General features: G+C 40.7%; 1 protein-coding gene across 7 annotated transcripts in view; it reads left to right on the forward strand.

Annotated features, from left to right (window-relative positions):
- Positions 1-2,440: 2,440 nt before the first annotated feature.
- LOC111225504 (single-stranded DNA-binding protein 3-like) overlaps positions 2,441-24,929 on the forward strand; it is a 37,127-nt gene continuing 14,638 nt past the window's right edge. For all 7 annotated transcript variants that reach the window (XM_022750421.1, XM_022750422.1, XM_022750423.1 and 4 more), the window contains exons 1-4: positions 2,441-2,496; positions 8,959-9,031; positions 10,411-10,472; positions 15,360-15,444. In XM_022750421.1, coding sequence (XP_022606142.1) covers positions 2,441-2,496; positions 8,959-9,031; positions 10,411-10,472; positions 15,360-15,444 — 276 coding nt within the window. The remainder of the gene's footprint in view (positions 2,497-8,958; positions 9,032-10,410; positions 10,473-15,359; positions 15,445-24,929) is intronic.

A 24,929-nucleotide genomic window follows, 5' to 3' on the forward strand; every position in this document is an offset into this window, starting at 1 on the left:
CGATGCTCAAATGACTACTTTATGCTAAAAAGAAATGTCACAATGAGAGCTAAATTGTGAGTTTGATTGTATTATAACACAGTATAGCTACACCTGCTGATTTTATTCAGACAAAGAAGAAGACATTAATCCACTTTAATTTAATGGATTTGGTTTTTCAGTGTGGATGGAGAGCGTTACTAAAACCTGAAAATGCCGGTGTGGACGAATGTTGTTTTCACATGTAGCCTACTGTCAAACAGCATTTTCAAATTGAACAGGTTTAGTGTGGATGTAGTCTGAAATACATGCAAATATTAAAAGATTAAGATTAAAGAAAAAAATGGCTATGCACAGCCAGACCAATTGCTGGCAATTATTCTCTCTCTATGTGTAAGTAATTCCACATAAATGAAACAAAGAAATCTGAGGTATTTTTTCACTCTTGCTCTGTGTTTTTATGTGTCTACCATGCAATTTATACTATATATATATACAATATATATATTGTAATGACATTGTCAATTTTTAGTATGTCACTTGTAAAATCATGTTATTCTTTGTCTACTGCATCTGTCAGTACATGTGCGTTGCTATATGTAACATACACTAGTTCACCAGGGAAAATTCTTGCCTTTTATAAAGGAAATGCTCCTCACTTCTGTTCTTTCTCTCTTTTCTTCCTCTATATTATTCCTCTATTAATCCATACGATGTCTGCTCATCATGAGGTTTTTGTATTCTCATGTAAAAAAAAAAGCCTGGCCATATATATACAGAAATGTATTTTCTCTATCTTCCCTTCTCTTTCTCTCTCTCACGTACACACAAATACATGCGCTTGTCTCCACACATACATACACCGGTGTGCGCACAAACACACACGCACACAGACAGTCAGCTGTGCCCTTCCCACAGCAAGTAGCACGAAAAGAGAACACACTGCCTGTCCCTGCCTTACACACATATACACACACATATGCACACACAAACTCTGCAACTGCCCTCTACACACTCTTAAAGGGACATGACACAGACTTATACATCGCTACCAAGTGCCAGCTCCATACCTGGATACTAAATAAATATATGTGGAGATGCTGTTACTATTATAATTGTGATTGAATTGTTGTTTGACTATCAACATTATGCTAGCAAACTATTTAAAGAGTAAACCAGATACCATGAGAATTAAATCATTGTATTAGTTTTTACGTTACTGTTTTTAATGCTGAAGTAACAAAACAGGAATCTACAATGTGGTTGTGAATATGCTTATGAAATCTTTAGATTTTATTACAAGAAACTGTAAATAAATGGCAACAGTTTGCGTGTGATTTTTTCCACACCAATCATTCTGTACATTAGTTGTGGTCATTTTGTATGTTTACAGTTTGGATCAAATGCATATGGATATACTAAACTCTTAACGTGGTATACAAATGAATGAAACTGAATAAAATGATTACAAATCAATAAGAATGAAAAAGAGGTGAACGAAATGGACAAACAAAGTCAACCTTTTGTCCATACTGTTCACTTTTATCTGTCGGTGTCTGCTATAGGTCCTAAGACATCATCTCCTTCCTCTACATTCAATAACAGAACAAAATTAAACTATCAGTCCTAAATAAAACACAATTAAAACTTTTCCTCAATTAGTTATGTACGGCCTCCACCTCTGTTGGGACCCTTGGTGGTCCCTGGACCCCAGTTTGGTCCCCCCCCTATTTACAGTTATGTAATCAGGTAAGTTAATAACCTTAATCAGTGGTCTGCACGGACTGTTTGAGGATCGGGGTGAAAAATAATGAGGCACTTCTGGTCAAGGTTCATGGTTGCCCTAAGGCCACACTAGATATAGGTACTTGGGCTGAACATAGTGGCACTTAAGGGGCACATAAACCAACTGGGGGTGAGAATTTGGACCAATCAAGTGCCCTTCTGGTATGACATTAGGTCAAAAACAAAACATTGAAACGTACCATTAGGATACAGCTATACATATTGTGGTTGAATAAAGATGTCAGAACAGTAATAGCAGTTAGTATTAGCAATTCAGCAGTTTATATGAACACAACTGTAATGTAAGATCTGAACTTGAAGGCCTTCAGAAGAGAACTTGAACTTGAGCGAAGTCGACAAAAACTGAGACACTGTGCCTTTAAGAAGCCCCCACCGTCTCACAACAGGGGGGGCGTGAGCTGAATCCAGGAACAGCGATTGAAAAAAAAAAAAGCTCCACCAGTGGACTGTTTCAAGTTCCCCCCGGCTGAAACCCTGCCTGATTTGTGGGCAATGTTGGGGATGTAGAAAAAAAGGAAACCGGAGCAAAGAGAGCGCAAGGGAGAGATAGGGAGACAACACTAACTGGGTAGCTATGGAGATAGTAGGTTTTCCTGGTAGCTTTCTTTGACAGGTGTCGAGTGGGATAAAATAAAGTATCAGAACAGCCTCCAAGATGTACGGCAAGGGTAAAGGAGCTGTGGTCCCCTCCGATAGTCAAGCAAGAGAAAAGTAAGTAAATTATTGCACTGTCACAACAGAGATCCAGCCAAGAAGAGTGTGCTAGGTAGCTAAACTTGCTAACTGATGTGAAGCAGCTCAGACACTTCAGCAGAGGTGCGCATGTTCTGCCAGCTCTTTTTGTTAACATGCAAGCTACAAAAGTGATGCCGTGATAGTTTATTCGTTATGTTTGCCACTTTGCGTGTATCGCTGCCTCTTGCATCCTCCCAACTACACAGGCATGACTGCTAAGTTAGCTCAGGCGGCTAGCTCCACTGCCAGTTTCACTCTTGTTTTTCTTGTTTCTTTCTCATGCAAAACAGAGAGTGGCAGTTTTAACGACTAAAGTTGCACCACCTCCACAAGCGGGAGTGTTGCTGCACGTGTTTCCAGCAATAATGCGTAAATGTGCACTCAGGGCTGATTTCTCTTGTGAGGAGCATTGATGGAGATCCCACTTTAGTTCCATCTCTCTCCTCGCCCCAGTGTGAGGGAACAATGCGTTTGGAGTGACGCTGTGCATTGTAGCTAGCTGGCTTTTGTGTCGCCCCGCTGAAGCAGCAGGTAAAAATAGAATACAGCTGTTTGGGGCTTTGTTACAAAATGGCACAGGAACGTGTTCTAGAATTGTTCCACGTTCCACAATGATACTCTGTCTCCAAACGCGCTGGCTACATTGTATCCATGTGTGTGCTCGGTCAGCGGAGAGACACTGCTACGGTCCCCCGTGCAAGGGGAGCTGCTCCTCATAACTTTTGTGGCCCGTACAGATTTTCTTCAGTCACCCCGAGTTGTAAGAACCACTGCTGGGGATAAATTGCTTGTAACTCCTGCCACCGCTTGCTTTAATAAACCCAAAGGCAGGCTTTTCAATGGCTGTTTTGTCAGAAAACTTAGGTGGTGTTAGCTTCGAGAGCTGTAGCCCTCCAATCCCTTTGTCTGCATGCCTCTGTCTCGATGCCTGTTGTTCGCTCAGGAGATACATGCCGCCCGGTTACCGACACTTTAACAATCTACAGCGCTTTCAAATTAATCTGAAATATGCTTCACAAATCTTTAAGCACTAGTTCTGAAATAGAAGCCAGTATCTGCAGCGAACTTCATTTGCTGATAGCCACTGTTAACAAAGCCACCTAAGACCTGTACATGCGTTCATTAAACTTTGTTAGATTTGATTGATTTAGAGCCCTGTGCTGTGTTAATAGTGTATGGTAGTAGTTGGTACATTACAGTTGAATAACCTAGAGGTAAATAAGAGGTAAGATCCTCCACATAGGTGTACGCTTATGGCTTTATTCCTCACAGTGGATGGGTTGAACACTAGTAAAAGCTCACTTTCTGACTCGCTGGACCAGTCAGCAGATTTTGGGAACTGAAGCGGGACAGAATTGTCACAGTCTTATGTGTTTGCATGAAGATCAGCAGGCACCTCATTACCTTAAGCTCACCCCCACCATGGCTCTTTTGTGAACCCATATTCTTTATTCTTTAGGCTTCTTCTAATGCTTGTCTTCATCTGCCTCCTGACTCTCGCTTCCCATCCTTTTGCTGCTCCTCAAAGTCCTCATCCCTCGCTTCAGTGTTGAATTATTGAGACAGACTGAAGCAGCTGCTCTCAGCTTTGCGTCAGAGTTGAGAGAGATAGAGGAGAAAGAAAGAGACAGAAGAGAGGGAGATATGGTGGGCAGACTCATCCATGTTTAAAGAGGGGGTTTTGTCGGGAGCCTCAGGCAGGATGTCAGGTGTGCCATTGGTGTACATCAGGGAGATTTCTCACTCTATGGGATTAAGCGTATGCACGCACTGATGTCCCCTCTCAGAACATAAGAGGGAATGGCGGGGAAGGAGGTCAGGAGGTCACCTCACATGGTGTGGAAGAAATTTTAGTTTAAGCATAATAAAGGATGGGAAAGTGCAGAAATCTGAAACGAGTAGAGTGTATTCCAGCTAAGCGATGTAAAACTTTGGTGTCACCAGGCCATACAACCTTAAAAACTCTGAATTAAGGGCTGCTGGAGCTATCTTTCAGATTTTTTACCTTTCCTTTTGACTATAATTTCACATTCTGGCTGTCAAAATCAACCCCCACCATCCTTTTTTTCCTCTCCATCACGACTTGACTGCTCCTCTGATCCTCTGTACCACCTACTGTTTCTTCCTCTATAAAAATGGGGCATGCCCCCTCTTATGCTCCAGTCAAAACTATTTTTTCTCCTCTCTCTGTACTCCACTAGCCTATAGCTTCCTCCTCTTCTTCTTCTCCTCAAACTTCTCTTCCTTTTCTATGAGCTAGCTTCTGAGCTTTAATAATGCAGTAGGCCAGGTGCACACACACGCAGCCCCTTTTGCAACCCACACAAAAACACACATACACACACACCACACATAAAAATTTCATTGAAGGCCTCTTGGGGGGGGATCTGCAGTGTGATCCTCATATCCCCAGACAAAGGACAAAGTTTTTAACTATTCCTTGCTAGTCAAACTCCTATAGAGGATTGTATATGTAAGCAAGTTGGTAAACTGGCAGTGTTCAGGGTGATGCAACAGTATCAACTGAAGCTCTAGCTGTATCCTTAAGCTTCCTGTGAGCTTTTCCCTGGCATTTCAACCTGTGCAGATGCAAGGACTTGTACTGTAGATGTAATTAGTAACCAGCGAAGTGCATAGGTGAAATGCTCCAGGTATGTGTATGTGTGTGTGCTGTGCAGGTGTATGTGTGGTCCAGTACTACACTGACCTGCAAGTGGCAGTGACTTACACTCTACACCAGCGGTCACAGAGAGCTTTGTGACCTACAAATTGCTGGGAGCCTCAGAAAGTGGTCAGATTCCCCTGTCTAAATTGTGTGTGTGTGTGTGTGTGTGTGTGTGTGTGTGTGTGTGTGTGTGTGTGTGTGTGCGCGTCTTATCAGAACTGCAGTCTTCAGCCTCTTAAGAACATCGGTCATTTGTGAAATGACCAATCTGTCCCACTGTCTGTGTTGAATTAAACAAGTGGATGCAGCCAGGATGTACTCCTGATGGTGGATATGTTTTTCTTGCGCAGTATGATAGATTTATTTACAGTTGAATATTATTAACCAGCGTAAATCCCTCCAGGAAGCTTAGAACTCAAGGCCACTTCTGCTCTGTTTGTTTGTTCATCTGCATGTCTGGATGTCTGCTTGCTCATGTATGTTTTCTTATCTTGGCGACTATCTGCAAGAGGGGCACACCCTCAGCTATTTATTACTTTCCGAGCAGGATGGCCTGCTTTTTACCAAATGCGTGTATACCAAATGCTACGCTCATCTAGCAACTGACCTATTCATAGCACAAGACCTTTTGTCAGATGTTAATCTGTGCTCGTCATCCTACACAGAGACTCGTGTCTGCAACGGTTGTTCAATGCATGTTACAGATAAACTACAGAATTACAAAGAATTAGATTATGCAAGTACCAAGAAAAGTTTCAGTTTCAGTTTTCTCTGGATGCTCAGTCTCTCTCTTGCAGGCTAACTTTTTTTCTGTTATGGGGGTGGGGTAAATATTAATAATTTTGAATGAAGTTCCCATCTTTAACTTAACACAAAAGTATGTTCAACAAAGTAGTGTCTAACTTATGCTTAGCTGAGGTCAGCGGGATGCCAGGTCAAATGCTGTGCATTGACCCATTCAACTACAGTGTTGTGGTGAAAAAGGATATACTGTGTACGGGCAGCTGAAGAGCACTCATAATGATCAGGAGTTTTTGGCCTGGGATGGATATTTCACTGTCCATGTTGTGTGGGATGTTTGTGAACAGCCTTGAAAGTTTGCAGATGAATATAAGCGAGTTCGGTGAAAAGTTTGTCGCTTTCAGGTTTTGAATTTTCACTGTTTCAAAAGCACCACCCCTCCTGCTGTAAAGAAAATGTCCCATAACTTGTTGTTGTTTCTATGTGAGGGACAAGGTGTTATCATGTTGTGACCATAGGCTTCATACTACAGTTACTCTCTATTTGCTTATTCATATCTTTTATAGACTAAATTTGCATACTAACAATGCATATAAACATTAATTTAGAATTACCATTAGTAATAAGAGCAGGTCATGCACAGACCACATCTCCATCACAACACACTCCAGCAGTTGTTGGCATTTCTCTTGCTTCCATGTGCTCACCTCATCTTCATCTTGACTTCAACCACTTAGCAGAAATAGCAACTAAACACAAGTGCGTTTTAGGCTTGACTCTCAGAGAAAAGTGTGCAGTGCTTTACTGTCCCCCATGTAGACATTTATGTTGTGCTCATTTATTTATGGTTATTTTTACAGGGACACACACATAGACTATTAACTAAACAGACTAATGCCATATATCATAACATTCATAACTGCAGCTAATTTGCGACACTTGTTTCTAAATGGGCATTCATAAAACACATATGCAGAACAATAAAAATCATAGAAAACACTAATCATAAGTTAGTGTTAGTGTAGAAACCCATTTAGAAACAAATGACTTAAAAGGTTGATTAAAGATCAAAATGGTTTCAGATTAATCTTTCAATTGATTACTTGTAAGATTCCAGTTGGAGTTCTCTCTTGTAAGAAGTTCCCCATATTCACTCACATGTGGCCTGTTTTCACAAAAGGCTGTTGTACAATTCTCCATAAATGCACCCCAAGGTTTCACCTTGTCACTAGGAGCAGATGATGCAGAAATGGATATATACATTCATCATTGGCAAATTGAGTGCAGTTATCAAAACTTATCCTATTTTATTTCTTCAAAACATGATGAGTCAGTCAGAGCTTATCAGCTTCCTATCCAAACTTTTTATTATACAACTATATCATCTTAAGAAACTTAAAGGCACTTAATGTGTTTTAATAGACATTACCTTCCCCCTACCATTCAACAACAGTCCAAGAAAAGACAGCGCTGAAAAGGCAAAAAGTCAGTCGGTGGTTAAAAACAAACTGCACAACAGCCTGATTATCTCAAAACCATGTTTCATTGATCAGTACATTGACTAATGATGGGGACGATGACACTGAGCTACTGTCCTTCTCATTAGGACCTTATTGGCCTGTCAGAGGACTGTCTGCTCTCGGCACACAGGACACTGTCATATCCACGCTGCCGGTCGATTGATGGTCCATTAACAGCCTATTAAACACTGCTAAGTGAAGGAGTTAGGAGTACAATGTTGGGCCAATGGGGGTTTCCCCACTCCACAGCATGGTTCTTGTGTCTGTTAATAGACCCTGGTGGATTGCCATTTTCAAGTGTGTCTGGCCTGTTATGATAGCAGTGATTTTAAAAAAGGAAAAAAAATATTCTGGCGTGAGCTTTTAAAATGTTGGAATTAGTTGGAATCCTTATCAACTACAGCTATTCCTGTCAGTATCTTGTGCATTCAGTCAGAACATATATTTGTCATTCAAGCCGATGAGTGTTTTTTAGGTTCTGTTGTGATTTGAAGACTTTTGACACCTGGGCTTTGTAGGGGCAGTGTTGGAAAAACCATACTGGCTTCAGAGGCGCTGATGAGATTACACGGCTCTTTTTGATTGTAGGAAATTTTCCAGTAAAGCAGCAAAGTTTAGAGGTACCCAGAAGCTTTCCTACGGGCAGAGATTGATAAGATTTTATTGATACCAGTGCCATTATCGATTCTGCTTGTCGATCTGATTCTTTATCGATTCCTGATCAGTTTTATGTGTGGGCCTACATAGGTTTTCAGCGTCAGTGCAACAGTTTTATTATTTCTAAGTCTGAACACAGTGTAGGAACAGAGTTGGAAAAAGGCATGCATGTGGCTGAGGAGCAAAAGCTCCACTGTTTAACCACTGTTATCATTTATAGTGTTTCCCACAGGTTGAGAATTTACTTGTGGTGGTGGGTGGCACGGCATGTGACCGATGGGCATGCAGAGACTCATGCAGTTTAGAGGGCAAGGATGTAACCCAGGTTATTTTCTGTTGCTACAATTAACCAGTGTTCCCTAAACGCCTCACACGCTGGCTATTGGTAGAAGCTAGCTAGGCAGCTGTGTGCAGAGAAGCCTGTGGGATCTTGCCTTTTCTACCATTTTCAGTCACTCTTGCCACCTCTGCATGTCTCTTTACTAGCATGCCTTCAAACATCATAGCCACACAACAGTAAATTTAAAAGAAGTGACTCTGTTATTTCAAGCAAAACCATGAAGCCATTTTCAATCCATTATTGGTCTATTAATAGCAAATCTTAATAGGTTTCCAGCTGTGGTAAAAATCAAGGGGGCTTCGGGGGTGTGCTACCAAAGTTGCTATGGTAGGTCTCCTCCTGGGTGCCCACTTGTGGTGTGTTTGCAGGATGTTGGGCAGCCACCAAAAATTATAATCTTAAAATGCAAAATAGGGAGAATTTAGTGCAAATAGGAAGAGTCTGACATAAAAGCAGTTTTGAGAAAGAAGGAAACTGAATTTGATCACTAACATTTTTTTCCCTCTACATTTCAGGTTAGCGTTATATGTGTACGAGTACCTGCTACATGTGGGAGCACAGAAGTCTGCACAGACCTTCCTGTCTGAGGTAAGATGGCATTTGTAGCTCCAATCTGTTAAAATCTTGATTAATTCAATCCTATCCTGTGCTGATCAAACATGCGTCTCTTGAAACATGGGCCTCGATACTAACTTATGAAAATAAGAAACTGTCCTCCCTTTAAAAAAAGATTATCCCGGAGGCCGTTGGTGTATGCAGCTTATTATGACCCATAATATGTTTTGTTGTTAAGAGACATCTAGTGGTAATGTGAGTCCCCAAAACGACTGTTTGTGGCTGTGGTAATTATGAGGGGAATAAAGAAGGAAGTTCAAGTGAAGTTGTTAAACAGCGCCACCCCTACTCTGCCTCTGATAGACTTAGCCTCATATTCTTACGCTAACCCTAACCAATCACCACTCTCCATGCCTAAACCTAACAGAGTATTAGCCATTCAGAGACAGGGTAGAGTCCAGTCAGGGGCCGAGTAGGTGAGGGCCTTCGCCCACCACAGGTATACAGTGTCAAAGTCAGCAGAGTGAGGAGGTCAGGGTGGTTGGATGGGTCACTGAAACACTGGACTTTAACACGAGAGACTGCTGCTCGTTTCCTGTGTCAAACTGACAGTCAGCATTGTTTCTTTTAATCATAGCCACAATCTCTCTATAACTTTAACCATGTGTTTATTATTGTAACCATGACGACAACGTTTCTTAACCTTTAAATACTTATTTAAACTGAAACCATGATCTTTCCTTAAACCTAGGCATGTAGTTTTTGTTCCACAACCATACCGCTCCTATAGGCCGTATCAGAGGGTACGGACAAACAACCTATATGGAATATAAAAGAGCTCTCTTCATTACTAAAGCTGCACTTAATATAAGCATGCTATAGAGGCTATGCTATCTTTGAGCCCTTTCAGTCATACATTGTCAGTGCAAACATGCTAAACATGATTAGAGTGCAAGGTGTTGCATGAATATTTCATAAGGAAATTCTATAAAGTTACACCAGATCATGCTCACTGTTGGCCACGGTGAGTCCTGGGTGTCAAAACAACTGATGTAACTTATGTAGGTATTGTGTTGTCTGTATACACTTCCAAGCCTCCAAAACTCCCCCTTTTTTGGGTGCAGACAGGCTAACAATAAATGAGCGAGTTATTCCCTGGATTCATGAATGTACTTCACATGTAAAAAGAGGAACAGGACAGAGCAAAGAGTGACCGGGAGATGGAAATCGGCAGAGGCAGAAAGATGCCTATCTTCACGTCCGAGGCCATTGACAGTTTGAGACTGACTGATTATATGTTCTTAACCCCTGGACCTGCAGACATAATCCTCTCTCTAGTGGCTGCAACTGACTTTTCTCTCTTCTCTTCTCTCCTCTCCTCTCCTCTCCTCTCCTCTCCTCTCCTCCTGCAGATTCGATGGGAGAAGAATATTACATTAGGGGAGCCCCCTGGATTCCTCCATTCGTGGTGGTGGTAAGTTTTGCTACTTTTCTCTGTTTTTCCCTTATTTGTTTTGATAATCCTATCCATTTTATTTACCACAGTGTGTAAACAGATGTTACAGTAAATGTCTGACACTGTGGATTCCCTCTCCCACCACATACACACTCATTGATAGGGCTCTAGTGTCCTTCCCCACCCTACATAATTCATTACTGTCATATGCACAAACAGTAGCGTCATTAGAGCTTCATGGTGTGGTGGCTCATTAAAGAGGCATAATTCAACTTTCAATGTATGAAACTCATGTTATACATAAACATTCAAATATTCAGGTGCCTGGAAAAATACGATATTTACGAATATTACGAATACGAATTTAACTGATGGTGCTCGTCCTCATTTGTGATTATAAAAATGACTTCTATAGGTGGGGGGTCTGGCAGAGTCTCAGTCTTGGGGTTGACCAGACTCATCGCGGGCGTGACCCCTCCCTCCCCGTCTTCTACCCTCTCCCCTCCTCCAGCTCTGCATCCTTCACCCCCCTGCCTGAAACAATGGATCCAGATGGTTAGGGAATGGACCTTCCCCCCCCCCCCCACACACACACACACACACACACACACACACACTCCCCTCCCCCTCCTCACCCTCTCGTCACCCTTTGTGTTCCCCCCACCTCCCACTTTTCTCCTTTGTTCACGTGGGAGAGGGATTCTTGGCAGATTAACCCATTGCATTCCAGCTCCCTTTGTGTCACCTCTCCCTCTGCTGTCTTCCTCCCCCTCCCCCGTGTCATTTCTGTCCTTGGCTAAGATTTGACCTTTAGGGTCAGCAGCACCTTAAGCACTGATCAACCGTTTCACTTGTTTTTGGACTTGTTTACATGCGCAGTAGAAGAAGAAGTCTGGTTTTTGGGAGACATCAAGAAAGGGATGCACTTACACCTACACAACACATTTTACTGTAATACAATGCAATTACATGGAGTTGGTCAGTAATCCGTCATTTATCATAATTTTTAAACCCAAGCTGACTTATTTTAAGTTATGATATATGATGCTGCTTACTGAGGAACCAGTTGATGTAAATGTACTTTTTTTATCACTGAGGAATGACTCCTGGTTCTAATGATAATAAATCCTTTACCTTTAGCAGATTACTATAAAGGTTGAACTGAGTTAAGTCCACTTCATGCAGGTATATGACTGTAGTATTGAGAATTGAATCGAGCCCTTCTCAAGAGTCTGAGCCAGGTCAGGAGATAATCCGAGCAGAGAAGAAAAGGCTTCTGACACATTTAACATCAGATTCAGCTAATTAATTTTGTGTCAGCAATTTTTTTTCCGGCTGGTGATATTTTCTTTTTTTCTGATTGTCAACAAATCCCATGAAAACACCTAACTATGTGTTAGTCCATCTCTTGATGGTCTCTGACTTCCCTAACTTGTCTGGAGCTCTCAAAGCCCATTCATTCCTACTAAAAAGGTTAAATCATTTCCTTAAACAGTTGGGCACTGTATTTTTTAGTAAAAGTTACTCATACATAAGTGGATCGTGTCTTTTTTGGCGACTATTTACAGCGGCAAATTTGTGTGGCAGCAGGATGATGTGTGTGGGATTTGACTTGATTTGAATGAATTACAGTGCCCGTGTTCATCATTACGAAAAAACCCCGAAACATTTCACCCAATGCAACAGTGTGGCTCATTTACGTGTCTTTAATAATTCTTGTACGACAATGGAGCTCTATGGAACAGAGGAATTGGTTACAGTGCATCCACAAAGTATTCAGACCCTTTCACTTTTATCACTTTTATGTTTTCGGAAATTGTCATTGTGGGATATTGAGTGTAGACGATAAAACAAAGTGAAAACAGAGTTTTAGACATTTTTGCAAAAGGAAAAATTTAAATATCACTTTCATATCAAGTATTCAGACCCTTTGCTATGGCACTTTAAATTTAGCTCAGGTACCTCCCATGTCCCTTGATCATCTCTTGAGATATTTCTGCACCTTGATTGGAGTCTACCTGTAGTAATTTCAACTGATTGGACATGATTTGGAAAGGCACACACCTGTCTATATATAAGGTCTCACAGCTGACAGTGCATATCAGAGCAAAAACCAAGCCCTGATGAGGAAGGAACTGTCTGCTGAGCTCAGAGTCAGGATTGTGTCAAGGCACAGATCTGGGAAAGGATACAAAAACGAAAGTTGAAATTTCCCAACAGCACAGTGGCCTCCATCATTTTTAAATAGAAGAAGTTTGGAACAACCAGGACTCTACCTAGAGCTGGCTGCCCGGCCAAACTTGAAGGGCTTTGGTAACAGAGGTGACTTAAGAACCTGATGGTCACTCTGCCTGAGCTCCAGAGATCCTGTGTGGAGATGGAAGAAACTTCTAGAGGCACAACCATCACTTTATCCCTTTATGGCAGTGGCCAGACAAAAGCTTCTCCCCAGTGAAACTTTGCAGAAAAGCACTTAAATGACTATCAGACTGTGAGAAACAAGATTCTCTGGTCTGATGAAACCAAAATTGATCTGTTTGGCCTCAATTCTAAGCATCATGTCTGGAGGAACCCAGCCACCGCTCATCACCTGCCCACTACCATCCCAATGGTGAAGCACAGTGGTGGAGGCGTCATACTGTGGTGGTGTTTTTCAGCAGCTGGGACGGGGAGACTGGTCAGGGTTGAGGGAAAGCTGAATAGATCTGAAAGTTACTGTCCACTGACGATCCCCTTGTGAGCTGGCAGGGCTTTACAGGATCTGAAGAGAAGAATGGCAGAAAATCACCAAATCCAGGTGTGCAAAGTTTGTTGCGTCATATCCAAGAAGACTTGAGGCTGTAATCCTGCCAAAGGTGCTTCAACTAAGTACTGAATAAAGGGTCAGAATGCTTATGTCGATGTATTATATTTCGGTTTCCTTTTTTTTTTTTTTTTTTTTTTTTAAATGTCTAAAATTCTTACTTTTTCTGCAATACGTGTTATGAGAACCAATATTTGTTGGTTATGGTCTTTTCAATGGATTTGTTGTCAGTAATAATATATAGTATAATACCATCCTTATCCTTTAAGTGAATTAAAAAAAAGAATAAAATCTAACTCACCAGAGCTAAAGCACCTGACATTATAGCAAAATGTTAAACATTTTTAAGTCTTCACAAATCAAAATTTCAGAAGTCATCAATCAGGAGGTGAATAATTGTCTAAAACTTTATCATGGAAAATACTAATAGTAACTGTTTAAGATGTGATAATTTATTGTTCCCTTTAAGGAAACGTCGGGAAGAGCAGAGAATAGTGTCGGCTCCAAAAACTGTGGCACTGGCTTTAGAATAGATTCACTGTGATGCTGCACTGAAATGAGCACTGTACATATTACAATGGAACAAATGTTTTAAAAACCTGTGGATGTAAAATTACAGACTTGTAAATATACCCTTAAATGGTCCTCAAAAGTACAGTGTAACTTTCACCTCAGGGGGTGGCTCTGCTGAGTCAGAAGAATGAACGTCAGGCCTATAGAGCACCATCAGCAATATGAGACCAAGGACATGTTTTAATAAAAAGAAAATGAAGGAATAGAATAATAATCTGAAAGCATACAAGCCTCTGTAAATCTAAAGAATAAATTTGATGTTCTTGTTTGATTATGGACATAAACCTTGAGGTTCTTTCTTTGCACTCTGAGAAATATTGTAAAAAAAAAATTTTTTAAAAAATTAAGGTATATAATAATGTTGTCTTGTATAGGCTTGTATAGCCAAGTGATAATGTTCTCTTCTCAACACACATTCATCTTTTAACTGTGCGCCAACTAGTCTGGACTTTAGAGAGAGTGAATCATCCTTTTTTGACTGAAAGGTTTAGGTTTAAGACCAGTAACTTAGCATTTCCCCCAGTTGATGTGTCCTTGAGTGACACACTCACACACTTATCATGTGCGCTCCTCTGTAGCTTAACCACACACTTTGACCTTCTTATGGAAGAAGGTTAAGTGAGAGTATAAGTTGAGTTTCGAGGTCAAAATATCCCATAAATTCCACTTGATGTGCTAAAATAGCTCACGACTGGAGCTCGAGATGAGCTGGACTGTTGAACTGTTCCGAGCCTCCCAAAATATGACTGTCTTATGCAGTACAGAAGTGTATGAAAAATTCCAGATGTTTGGGATTCAACATGTCTGTGTGCATTGCAGATTGCCAGGACACGTGAAGTGGCTGTCTGATTAGTCCTCTTGTTAGCTGAGTCCCTGTTTCGCTCCGTTTATAGCACTTCCACTAAATCAATGCACAAAGGCTGATTGAATTAAGACCTCTTAGACAGGTAGCACGCAGGCAGTTAGCGTTGTTAGGTGTGTGTGTGTGTGTTGGTGTTTTTCCACTTAGCGCGTCCAAAGAGACTGAAACAGAAACTTGTATGGAAAATGTTTATGTATATGTGTGTGTCAGCTCTAGTTGTCTATTCTTGCATGGATCAAATGATGAGCAAATTCCTTCACAATGAGACTATTTACCAGTCAACACTTGTACAGGAGGGTATTCTGAGTATTGAGGCAATAAAAGTTTAAGTTAGGGTGAAAAATGGATGCAGTCAATGAAAGCTCCATGAAAGTGTGTGTGTGTGTGTGTGTGTGTGTGTGTGTGTGTGTGTGTGTGTGTGTGTGTGTGTGTGTGTGTGTGTGTGTATTCTGAGTGAGTGAGAGGTTGATTGAGGGGGCGACACTGGCATTGTGTCCCTCTTACAATGATGCTCAAGTGTGTAAGAGGCAGTTTAAGAGCGCTATGGAGATAGTGAGAGAGTGTGAATGGGCTATGAATAGCTGTTACACATTTGCTTGTATTGCTCTGTTTGGTAACCTTTGACCTCTTCTCTCCCCCCCACCACCACCCTCCCCTCCCATTTCAGCGTATTCTGGGATTTGTATTGTGCGGCTCCAGACCGAAGGGAGACATGCGAGCACTCCAGTGAGGCCAAGGCCTTCCATGACTACGTAAGTGACAGATGGGCTCTGCATGCTGCCACTTCTTTCTTCTTACAAACAGCCACTGTCTTTACACAGTGTGTGGAATCAAGGTTTTGTTTCTTTGTATGCCCGCCTGAGGCACACATGTAAAAAAAAAAAAAAAAACTATGCATAGTTTACAGCGAGGTCAAGTGTGTAGGAGAATCTTGAAGTGGCGTCCACAAGAGCAGGTAGAGGATGGTGTACACCTCAAGGACATTTGGCCAAGCAGTTTAATCATTAGCAGTTTCGTGCATGAAACTTTGGAAAGAATGTTACTAGACCAGAGATACAGGCTCACCAGAGGCTATGTAACTGTGCTAATAATCACATTAAAATCATAATTTCAATTCATATTTGTGTTAGCAGGGAGTAGAGGTAAAATTAAAGATTATTTTCTGGATTACTTGAAATGAAATGTGTGGTCTATAAAATGTAAATTAAATATATAAACATATAAATAATGAGATAAATGATTTCCTAGAGCTTAAGGTGAGTTTGTCTCAGCAACGCCTCAAAACCTGAAGATGATCAGTTTATTATCACATAAAACAAAGAAAAGCAGCTAACTCTCTCAATTTAGAAACTGCACCTATGGTATATTTGACATTTTTACTTGAAAAAATAACTCCCTAATAATGATCAATCAACTAATCATTTCTGCTTTAGACTAATTTCTGAAATTGCCTCAATAAATGACAAGACAGAGTTTAGAAATAAAAACAGATCTAACTTCTCCAACCACCTGAAACATCATCACAAAGTACAGTGTGATGCTGCCTGACCACACAGAGCCTGATACAGTGCATCATCATACATGACAGGCTCTCACAAGTGCAAGACAATTAGAGAGGCAATGCTTTTATTGTGAAGTGGGAGGAGCCACTGTTGTTTGTCTCCATTCTGTATTCCCATCTCAAGTTGTTCTTTCATTGATATCTTTAATGTTACTTAATTCATACAGAATCATATGACTCTTCTGGCTAATGCAACAACCAGGCAGGTTTATGTTGTTTTAATTACTGCAAGAGGAAATTATGTTTTGTTTATCAGTTTGGTGGACGTCCCTAAACACAACAGTTCTGTTGCTATGGAAAAGAAGCCAGTCAGTGTAGCGGCTTCAAAACACTTTGTCGTTCTAGTTGGGAACAAAACGGAGTTGGTATATAAAGGTGTTTTCTGTTTCCTCAGCAGAGTAATCTTTAGCTTCTACTTGCTGTTACTGGCTCACGCAGCAGAACTTTAAGCTCGGTGATTGTTTACTTACCGACTGAAAATGCACCTTGGGAGTTGTAGTTCACTTACCTCTCGAAGTTTATATGTACACAGACTTGTACCTTCAACTTATCATCGAAGAGCTGAATACTTTGTGACACAGTTGGTCCTTGAAAGTATGGATTCGTGTCATTATTGATTAATCTGCCAAATATGTTCTTGATTAATTGTTTAATCTATGAAATGTCAGTGAAAAATATCCAAACTCGTGTCTTTTTTAGCTTTATCCAACCAACAGTCCAGAACCGTTATCAACTATGATATTATATAAAACAGAGAAAAGCAGAATCACTTTGAGAGAATGAAAACAGCATTTATTTTTTGTCATTTCTGCTTGAAAAAAAAAAATTTCAACAGAGAAAAAGAATGGTACTTTTGCTTCCAGAACCAGGGACGCCCAAAATCTCTCCTCACTTTGCAGCTCCATGATTTCTGATTTCCATGATTCTATAGAAATTATTAGAAAAAATGATCTGAATTCTGAGCCTGAGGATCTAAGGACTGAAGGTGTTGTATGTTTTCACTTTTTTTTTTTTTTGAGATTCATGTGATTTTTTAATTTTTTAATTTTAATTTTTTTCCAGAACTGTGCGGCTCTAAGTTCTTACTTTACCATTGTGTGTTTTTGTATGTTTTCGTCCTTGAGGGATTATTCAATGCCTTCGAGAGCTTGAAGGAGAAATTCTGCTTTCTGTTTTTTTGTTGTCTGTCTTCCTGCTCACTGAGGTCAAAGGTCAGAGGTCAAGGTCAGCTATGGAACAGATTTTTCAAAGTTTATAGGGATTCAATGTGGTACCCAAGGACACTTCAGCATGTGTATTGCTCGCTGTCACAGATGCTCAGGGCTCAGGTCATTTGCAGATGGAGTCCTAATAACAGCTCCACCATGCTGCCCAATAATAATGTAAAGACGGGTTTTCTTCTGCACTGTGGGGCCAAACTGTAACTGTATCCTCTCGTGTGAAAATGTCATGTGTTGTGATTGACACTGTGCGTCTGTCTTCAGCCTCTGCTCTCTGGCCAAGACAGTGTGTGTGTGTGTGTGTGTGTGTGTGTGTATACTGTATAGTGTGGGGAGATAATGGAATAGAGTTCTAATCCGGTAATCCCAGCACTGGGCTGAGGCTAAGCCAGGGATTTGTGTGTGTGTGTGTGTGTGTGTGTGTGTGTGTGTGTGTGTGTGTGTGTGTGTGTGTGTGTGTGTGTGTGTGTGTGTGTGTGTGTGTGTGTGTGTGTGTGTGTGTATTTTTGGACAGGGGGCATCTTTGGCAGCCAGCCCAAAGAAGGAGGGTGGAGGGGCTCACACCCTCAGTGCCAGCCAGCATGGCAGTTAACCCTGTGTGTATGCGTTTGAATGTGTGTGTGTAAATGTAGATGGGTGTGCTCCATGGTTGCTTGCAGTCTGCTCCTAACAGTGATAAAGCGAAGGAGACGGGAAGGGTTTAATTTTGGCTCCAGCCCCCCGAGGCTAGTCTCTGAGCACAGGTCCTTTTCTCCTGGTTTCAAAAGAACGAGCCGGTTAGAGGCATCAGAAGAAAAAAATATTTCACCCTACCTCAAAAGAGTTTCTTAGTCTTTTGAGGATTGCTAGATTGCAAGCCAGCATTTAAGAGGCATTATCACAGTTCTCTCTGCTGGGTGCCGAGACGCAGCAAAGGTTCATGGTTACTGTTAAGGATACTTTTTCCTCAAGTCCTGACACTGGCTAAAAAAACTAATGCAGGGGTTGTTAGACTGTTATCTTAGAGGGACTTAGTAGTTAGATGATGTCAAGTTTTCAGTTTATTGTTACTTATGTAGTTGCTTTAAGCATCTGATGCACCAAAGAGGCAGGTTTACAGAGATCAGATAGAGGATATCCCCCCTCATACAGATTCACATCAATATTCTGACATCTTTTTAATTTATCTATTTATGCAGGCTCTTAGTTTAGGCTTAAATGGCTTAAATACAGAATTTACTGGCTTTATTTCTGAGGCTTCAGCACCTCGCTTTATTGTGATGCATTTGTAAAGTTATTGACATTAACATATCTTTTTTTATTTGATGTATAGTCGAAGTAAAGTTTGAAAGTTAGAGGTTAAGAATTCTATACTTTTAATTTAACAGATGTAATTATGACCAGGAGTAAATTTTGTCTGCTGGCATGTTCTCTAGTTAATTTTAACTGGCATGCATTATCTCCTGCACATTAATAGGCGATAATACAACATGCCATACATTATTCAAACATGTCATTCAATAATTAATTTGCTGGTTTGATTGGAAGTGTTAATTTTTTTTATCAGTCTTAATTCCAGCTAACACCATAAAGGTTTTGGCTCCTTTGCATTGCTCTGTCCTGTTCTCAATACACAGTTCATGCAAGTTTCAATTCAGAACATTAAATACAATGGTTTCCAACCTGGAGATCAGGACTGTCCAAGTGGGGACGAGACAAATCGGTAGGTTCACAAGATCATGAACAGAATAGGAAAAATATTCAGCAATACAAACATGGGGTTGTTTTTGCGAATGTCCTCAAATCTTTGCTTTTTTTCCTATGAAATACTGTAGTTTTATGGGTCTCCGCAAAGGTGGGGCACCTCCACTAGCACACACAGCAAGTTTTCCCTCTGAAAGAGTAAAGACTATTAAAATGAAAATCAAATCTGCGAGGGAACGTCATTGATTGAACGGCCAAGCCAGAGCCAAATTTTAACTGAATTTCTAGAATATCTGAAGAAAAAAAAAAAGAAAAAAATTTGCGAATCAATGCGGATCTCCATCTACTGCTGTTATGCGACTATTAGGAGTTATGGGTTTAGAGATAAACAGTAGGTTGTGCTCATTCCCCACTTGGTTGCCTTTAAATCATTGTAGAGGAAGAAGGCACAACAAGATCTTAATAAAAGGGTTCCCGTCAAAACTCGAACACTGGAAACCTGTGTGGAAAATGTGATGAAAATATCGTATTTATTTTTATTTAATGCGTCGATTTGAAGGACGTCACAGGCTGCTCATCAGTGCACACAGTTGACAGTTAAGTCACATGCATCATATACGTCATAATGACATTTTATCCATCCACTTTTCCACCTCAGCTGAGCCAAAAAAAAAAAACCCACCAAACTTTTTTTTTTTGCCATGGTTCAACTCTTTCCTAGAATTTTCTGCTTTTCTTTTCCTTTATTTCCACATTTGAAAACGGCATAAAAATAGATGGATGCATGCACATGCAGTGGATATATGCAACCTGTGATGATGGGTCATGAATATGCATTGCTTGGCTATGAGGAATCACTAGCCAAAAATGATGTGACCACATGTTTTTATCACAACGAGACATGCAAACAGGTGTGAATGCATGTGCAGTATTAAATCTGCTGCCAACAGCACTCTGTCAACCTGCAGGTATATTGTTTAGCCTCTTCTTGATTCCTTCATCACAGTCATCTTGTTTTTTTTACCTGCACTGTAGCTCTTCAGTCTTTCTTTACACATCTGCCCACGTTTCTCTCACACTCCTACCCCACTCTCCTCTCTCTCTCTCTGTTTCTCTCTCTCTCTCTGTCTCTCTCTGCTGCATTTTGTGCAACTCCAGCCTGCTCACATCATGCTTTCATGTTCATGCAGCTTGTGGTTTCTCTGCGACACCCCCACATCTGCATTTTGCCTCCCTCACCCTCTTTCTCTCTCCATGTTCATTCTCCTCCACACGCCGCCTTCTTTTTTCCCTCCCACCCTGCTTTACTATATCTCTTACTCTCTCCTTCACCCAACACACCAGTCCGCCCCCTCTCATCTCTCTCGTCTCACTCGCCTTATCGCTCACTCCCTCTCTCCCAACTCTCCTCCTCTCCTCCTCCTTTTTCCTCACTCTGACCCCACGCCCTCCACCCCCCACCCCCCAGCGCCACCACCACCACCAATACTACCTCTATTCCCAAGAGAAGATTGATTGGCTAATCTAGCTGTTTACCCACAATGCCTAGTAGTGCCGAGAAGACACAACCAAGAGACAGTTGAGGTATTTGAAAATTGAGCTGAGTGGGCAAATGTCAAAACAGAGAGGGAGAGGGAGGGAAATGGATGATAGATATAATTCTCTTTTTATTTGAAATCACATAACCGTGTGTGTGTGTCTGTGTGTGTGTGTGTGTGTTTGTGTGTCTGTGTCTGTGTAAAGCCATAAAACAGCTTTATGTCTGGAAAATTTCGGGAAAATAAATGATCTATTATTACTATTATTTTTGTAATGTAATGGTTGTAACATTTATTCAAACTTCATATTTCCTCTAAAATCACCCTTGGTTAGTTTTATTAGAGTTATGCAAATGTCATAATGCAATATATTGTCTTTTGTGTAATTAAAGATTTAATTTGCTTTTCTAAATTCACCTTTTTCCAAGTGCAAACACCATTATAAAACCCTGGAGACACTATTTCTTAGTGTACATTTTGGGGGTTTTTCAGTGCTTTCTGATGCCTTTGGAGAATGACACTGGTGTAATTTCAGTTTTTCTTGTTTCCTTAAATATTCATGAAATATTTAAACCCAAAGACGTATTAGTTACAGTTAGCACATATCGGTTACACTTCAGTTTTCTTTACTCACCAGTTGTCAGTTAAAAAAAAAAAGATCTTAAAAAATCCATTAAAACCAGCTCACAGATGCATATACCTGTCTACGCTATTAGCCACTGTTTTAAACGGTGCGTTTTTTTTCCCCTCACATTACCTTTAAACAATCATAATTGCAATTGAATCAAAAGTAACTCACCTAATCTGCCCAATGACAGTTGCATGAATTCTGCTTTAACCTCTGTTTTGCCTCTTCTCTGCCACCAGAAGGATCAGTGTAATGGAAAAAGTGGAGAGAGCTCCATTAAACTTGGTAATTAGCTACGTGATAAAGTTTGGAAAAAACTGCAGTACATGTGTTGCACAGGCAAAAGTGTTACACCAGATGAGGCAGAAGTTTGTCTTTTTTTAATAATCATTAATATTATTTTAATTTTGTTAGTTGGGAGGAAATGTTAAACTGTTGTAGAACAGACAACAGTAGATTTAACTGTGTGAAATACTTTGGGGATGTAAATTAAAATTACGCTGGTCAGTGTATACTGATCCAAACTACTCACAGGTATTTTGAGTCTTATTACATAATAATAATAAACTTTATTTATATAGCACTTTTCCTAACAATGTCACAAAGTGTTTTATGACTTCAGTTTGAGAGTAGAATACAAAAGAAACATGAGAGAGAACTTAGCCCAGGTCTATTTACATTGAAGTGATCTATATTTTAAGTCATTTTTAAAGATGCACTTGACTTATTTTTACACATAAAGTTTAGTTTACCCTCTATAGGAGTATTAGACTGTGACAGCAGTTGTGTAATATCTTCCGTGGCTCTAGGGGAACTTTCCATACATTAGGTTTGGATACAGCTTTATCCCCCTCATTTAAAGCTGAGGCAGTACAGTGTTCTGGCCATTAGAGACAATATTCCTGAATTTAAGGAAGCAGGTTCAAGCTTGTGTAAGTGGCTACTATGATGAAGTGAGCAATAGACTGACTGTAAATCAGCTGAAGGGTGCTATTTTGAAGTCCTGACCCCCGGATTGAAGCAGGTCAAGAGGAAGGAAGAAGTTTTTTTCATGAGTGGAAAATAAATTATTATATGGTAGTTTGCAGTAAGGAGAATAAATGAAACATCCATCTTCTTGAGTCAAAGCTATATTCAGGTTCACAGTTGTTCTCATTCTCCTCATATTCTTGTCTTTCGGCCTCGCTGCCTTCTCTCTGGAGTGTTGGCTAAGTGGATGTTGTGTCTGCAGCATGTATTAGTGCTGTCATCCGGCGTGTGCGCATGTGTGTGTGTTTGTGTGTGCACGAGTCCGCCTGTCTGGTTCAGTACCGCTACCTTGGCAGCAGCTTTTGGGGAAGCGTGTTTTTGGTGCGCGTGCCGTGCCAGTTTTGAGGACCAGCTGGGGTTTCAGAGAGAGAGACAGAGAGAGAGTGCGTGCGTGCGCGCGTGCGTGCGCGTGTACATTTGTTTGTCAGACGTGACGGTGAGAGTAGCAGCCGTATCCTGTTGCTTCAGAGCGAAACACACTGTTTTGACTGGGCTGATAAATTAGCCAGATCACCACAGTCAGCTATTTTTTCCTCCCGTCTCCACACTCTCACTCTCTCCCATCCTCACTCCTTCACCCCCCCCCCCCTTTCCCTCCCTCTCTCTGTGCGCTAAGGACAGCAGGTCAAGGAGACAGTGATGAGGTACATATCAGTGTGAACCAGAATGTAGATTAGTCCCCTCTCCAGGCAGGGACACACATAAATACAGACACACACACAGATACTTTCGCTGTCTTGTTGTACTCCTCTCCTCTCTCCATCCAGTGTTTATGTCTCTGTCTTTAGCCCTGTGAAAGGTATCAGGCAGAGGTCAATAATGTGTTGAGCACTATTGATCTGTCCGGTAGGTCCTATGGGTGAGCAAGAGGAAGAGGGAAATGGAGAGGGAGGGATCAATGTTTTTCTGTATAGCCCATCTACATACTGTACTGTACCAGCCAATCACATCATTAGTCTTTTGTTCTCTGATAGATTATTCATAAACATCGTGGGCTTGTACTGAGGAGGAATAGCGAGCACAGCAGGGTGTCCTCACGGGGAGCCACAACTGTGGATGAAGGCGTCAGTGAGTTTAAAATATTTTGCCACAAACACGCCTTCGTAGTGCCACGGAGGGGTGGATGAGGTTTATTACACGGGATTTACACGGGGTGTCTAGATTGAGGCTGAGAGTGAATGTTTACCACAGGAATCAAGCTTTATGCTGCATGTCTGCAGCTTTTCAGCCTGAAGTGAGATATGAACCTGCTTCCCACAGACCAGAACCAGATATCATGTTAGCAACTGCATGCAACTAATGATTATTTTCCGCAATAATCTACATATTCCCTATTCTTGATTAATCATTTTCTCTATAAAATGTCAGTAAACAGTGACAGTCAGTCCCTAACCCAAAGACATTAGGTTTTATATTGTATAAGTTAAAGACGAGCAGCAGTTGTCCACATTTGAGCAGTTGGCACAGTGATTTTTTTTATTGCAGGTTTGCTTTGAAAAATAACTTCAGTGATAAATCAGTTATCAAAACTGTTGAAGATTCATTTTCTTTCAATTGACCAATTGATAAATCAACTTGTCATTTCAGTTCCAGGAAATACAGAAACATTTTACTTGGTGGACTTTGTTCTGCTGCATCCAAGCTGAATATGGTTGATTAATTGACAAATGTAATGATTAATGCTTTTGTGCTTTTAGTGGGGGGGTGATTGTAGTAAAGTGTGCATAGCTAAGAGGTGACATGGGACAAAAGTCCTCAGCCAGAATCAAAGTGGAGACGCTACAATCACAGTAAAACAACCAGTCTACCAGGAGGCCCATTTTTGCCTTTATTTTAAAGTGCGCAGTCGAGAGAGAAGCAGGAAACGTGAGGGGAGAAAGTGGAATGACATGCAACAAAGGTCTTGAGCAGAATTCAGATGATGTGGTTTCTCTTCTGTTTCTTAGACCGCGAGGCCACCAGGGCGCCCAATTAATGCTTTAGTCTGATGTGTCATTACAAAAAGAGGAACTGGTAGACTCTGTCTTCAACTGCTGAATGCATTTGTCATAAAATCATCCAGTGTAGCTTTATTTAGACAAGCAAAGGGGAGAACAACACAAACATGTGCTTAATATCTTTATGTATATTTTTGCTAGAATTAAACATGTTGTGTGTTGATAATATATAAAATTGCTGATGGATTTTTATAGAACTGCCTCTGCTATGACCTCCATCTGTACAGATTAGAGTGACAGCAACTCTTTATTTTAACTATATTAAATCTAGTTCATGTACATGAAGCCAATTTATTTTGAGCAGTTTGAGTTTTTAAATCAGCACAGTTGTACATTTTCTTAATATAACGAACTAGTGTCTCGATCCTGAATGATGAGACTGACATGATGACTGATGTTATATTACATTGTAACAAAAAAAAGCCAAGGTTAACAGTTCTCCATCCAGAACCATCAAAGCTACAGGGATGAGCTACAGTTCAGGTACTCTATTATTGATGACATAAAAACTTACCTAATATTACTTTTGTGCAGACATGGCTCTGGGATGCTTTGACGCCATGTTTGTGCAGCGCAGCTGA

The sequence above is a fragment of the Seriola dumerili genome, unplaced genomic scaffold, assembly GCF_002260705.1.
Source record: "Seriola dumerili isolate Sdu_G_001 unplaced genomic scaffold, Sdu_1.0 BDQW01000149.1, whole genome shotgun sequence".
Taxonomy (NCBI): Eukaryota; Metazoa; Chordata; class Actinopteri; order Carangiformes; family Carangidae; genus Seriola; species Seriola dumerili.